Source organism: Gossypium raimondii, chromosome 5 (assembly GCF_025698545.1).
Source record: "Gossypium raimondii isolate GPD5lz chromosome 5, ASM2569854v1, whole genome shotgun sequence".
In the NCBI taxonomy this organism is placed as follows: Eukaryota; Viridiplantae; Streptophyta; class Magnoliopsida; order Malvales; family Malvaceae; genus Gossypium; species Gossypium raimondii.
In genome coordinates, this window is record NC_068569.1 from 46,140,029 (window position 1) to 46,142,795 (window position 2,767).

At 34.5% G+C, this 2,767-nt stretch overlaps 1 protein-coding gene across 2 annotated transcripts; it reads right to left on the reverse strand.

Annotated features, from left to right (window-relative positions):
• Positions 1 to 225: 225 nt before the first annotated feature.
• LOC105766225 (uncharacterized) lies at positions 226 to 2,519 on the reverse strand. Of its 2 annotated transcripts, XM_052630761.1 has the most exons (4): positions 2,259 to 2,519; positions 1,395 to 1,583; positions 608 to 1,146; positions 226 to 461 (listed from the first exon to the last, which is right to left on the reverse strand). In XM_052630761.1, the coding sequence occupies exons 1-3, from the start codon at positions 2,436 to 2,438 to the stop codon at positions 619 to 621; spliced, it is 897 nt and encodes a 298-aa protein (XP_052486721.1). In that variant the 5' UTR covers positions 2,439 to 2,519; the 3' UTR covers positions 226 to 461; positions 608 to 618. The 2 variants fall into 2 exon arrangements, with proteins under 2 accessions (XP_052486721.1, XP_012441057.1); XM_012585603.2 differs by having other exon boundaries at positions 226 to 1,146; positions 2,259 to 2,518.
• Between the last annotated feature and the right edge of the window lie 248 nt (positions 2,520 to 2,767).

Consider the following 2,767-nt stretch of genomic DNA (forward strand, 5'->3'; position numbering starts at 1 on the left):
TTAATTAATTAATTAACTTGAATTGATTATTTAATTTATTTATAATTTTTAAAAAATAAAACTTAGCTCCATTGCAATAAACTATGAAAATGAATAAATATATAAAATCATTATATCGGCTTTTATGGAAATTGTCGTATTCTACAATCAAATCAAAATTAGTACGGCAAATGTTAAATAAGATATACTGCAAAATATGAATGATATAAATAAGCGTGGCGTATATATGAAAATGAAAAGGAATTGTTTATTAAATGCGATGCCAATAGATTCAATGGTTAGTGACAGATAGTAATCAAATACATATCATATAACAAAGAATTTTAGATATTCAGTACCAACTATACAAACAAATAAGATACAGATTTTGTATTAACTTTCCAGGAAAGGAGAAAAAAGACGAAGACGACGACAACTATGATATAAATATGTGCAGCCATTTCCTACATATCCAACGCAACCTGAAATTTTTCAATGGAGGAATTCAAAGCAGGGAGACAACTGTAAAATATGGTTCCCTAGCTTTAGATGTACATCATAGATCAATCACAACCACTTTACGAAAATGTTCAGGAATTGGAAGATTCATTCATATCAATCTATTTACCTCATCCCGTTTCACTTCACCGGTTGAACGCCAACAGTTCTTACCCGGAACCGGTATTGAGGCTGAGACTCCTCTTCACTGTCGTCATCATCATCATCACTAGAGTCATCTTCAACTTTATCCCACCGTGCATAGTCCAAAGCCGAGTGTCCCTTTGGTTTGGGGATTGCTTGCCATCCTTTGGAATCTTTGATGCCCTGTTCTATAGGAGCAGCAACTACAGTTCTTTGAGCCACACTCTTCTGTTCTGAGTGTCCCTTGGGTTTAGGTATCTTGTCGTGTCCTTTGGAATATTTTTCATTTGGTCCTTCAGGTGTAGCAACTACTTCCTGCTCAGCAGATCCTTTAGCATTGGGGAAAATCATTGTTTCTTTTACCAGATCCTCATTAGGCTCAGCATTCTGATCTTCCCGAACAGCTGGCCGTACAATATCTTCCTTTGCATCATCTTGTTCCTCTCCTTCCTCCACTGCATAGGGTTCCCCATGTTCTTCCTCTTCTTCCAACTCTGCTTCAGACTCGGGTATTGGAGCAAGAGCCTTCCCTTAAACAAAGAAAACAAAATCTAAAGATCAAATACATGTCAACTTAAAACAGACCTATCGGAACCAAATGAAGCAATAGCGTTTGAAATGATGATGAACAAACAATTGATTTTATATTCGCCAAGAGCAAATAATGGCAGAGTCTATGTGAAATGATACGAAAAAGTACTGCAATAACAAACAAGACGCCACACAAAATAGTTGAGAAAGATTTACAACCAAACAGTGATGAGAGGATGTACCACTTGCGTCCTCAAGCGAGCTTGAAGGTTATAATAAACTTCCGAAGAGGGATTCAACTCTATGAGCTGGTTGACATCAAAGAGAGCTGAATTGTACTCCTTTAACGTGACTAGTGTTTGCGCTCGCAACATCAAAGCTCCAGTATGTTTGTGGTCAAGCTCAAGAACAGAGGTACATTCTTCTGCTGCCTAAGGTTGAATTACTAACATCAGTTTGCAGACAACATTTTCCACGCATTGAAGTAAAACGGTCTATGATGCCACACATATAAAAGGAAAAAACATAGAAGCAAACATAATTTGTTCATAACTAGTTTTACCACATCATCTTAAGTTATGCAAACCCTCTAAAGGAAGAAGGTTGAAAGGCTGCCTCAATCCCACATGAGAAATGCAATGTTGAAAGGACAACATATGACCTTAAGATATAGTACAAAAATAAATAGGTAAAAAGAATAAACATGTGGCAATGAATTTATACAATGACGAAGCATATATAATTGCAATGTGTATCAATTAATACTACGACATCATGACAATGATTTTAGTTTATAAATTTATACAAAATCAAATACAAACCCATATATATACATACATATATCCAAAAGCATTGAAATTATAATACATAATATCCCAAATGAAACATGAAACAAGAATTAAAATTGATTTGTTGTTTTCATATTCATCCATCAAAATAAGATTGGAAAAACTCTCACAAAACCAACTTCTGCCCATGAAAAAAGAAATTCTCGGTGATCCCGAGGTCCGAATACTTCAATCAGAACCAAGATTATTTCAAAAAAACTACTGAATAAAAAAACCCAAGAAGCGAAATCATAGGCAATTGACAAAAATAGGGAAAACCTTTTTGAAATGATGTAATTTCAAGTAACAAGCAGCTCTATTACTGTGCAAAGCGATCTTTTGAGGCTTGGTCCTAGCAACCGCCAACGCCTCCGTGTAGTAAGCAAGGGCTTCTTCATACCTCCCTTCTCGATACATCTGGTGGGCCCTCTCGATCTTGTTAAACGACGACGTCGCCATAATCACCCGTCACCTAGTTCTTCCGATCTGCTTAATCTGTTATGAGATTTTCAATGGAACAGATTTCCTTTTAATGATATAGAGAAAGACAAAAAAAAAAGTGAGTTGGAGTTTCCGTAAATTATTATTATTGTTATTGTTATATAATTTATTTATATAATTTTTTAGGTTATTTATATAATTTTTTTTTGAAAATTATTGATAAGGTGATAAAAAATTGTAAACAATTTTATTAAGAAAATGTATACTTTAGTTGATTAAATGATCAGAAAAGGCCAAATAAATTACAGAAATGGGCTGTTTTGTTAAAAAATTACTGGAAAGGATCG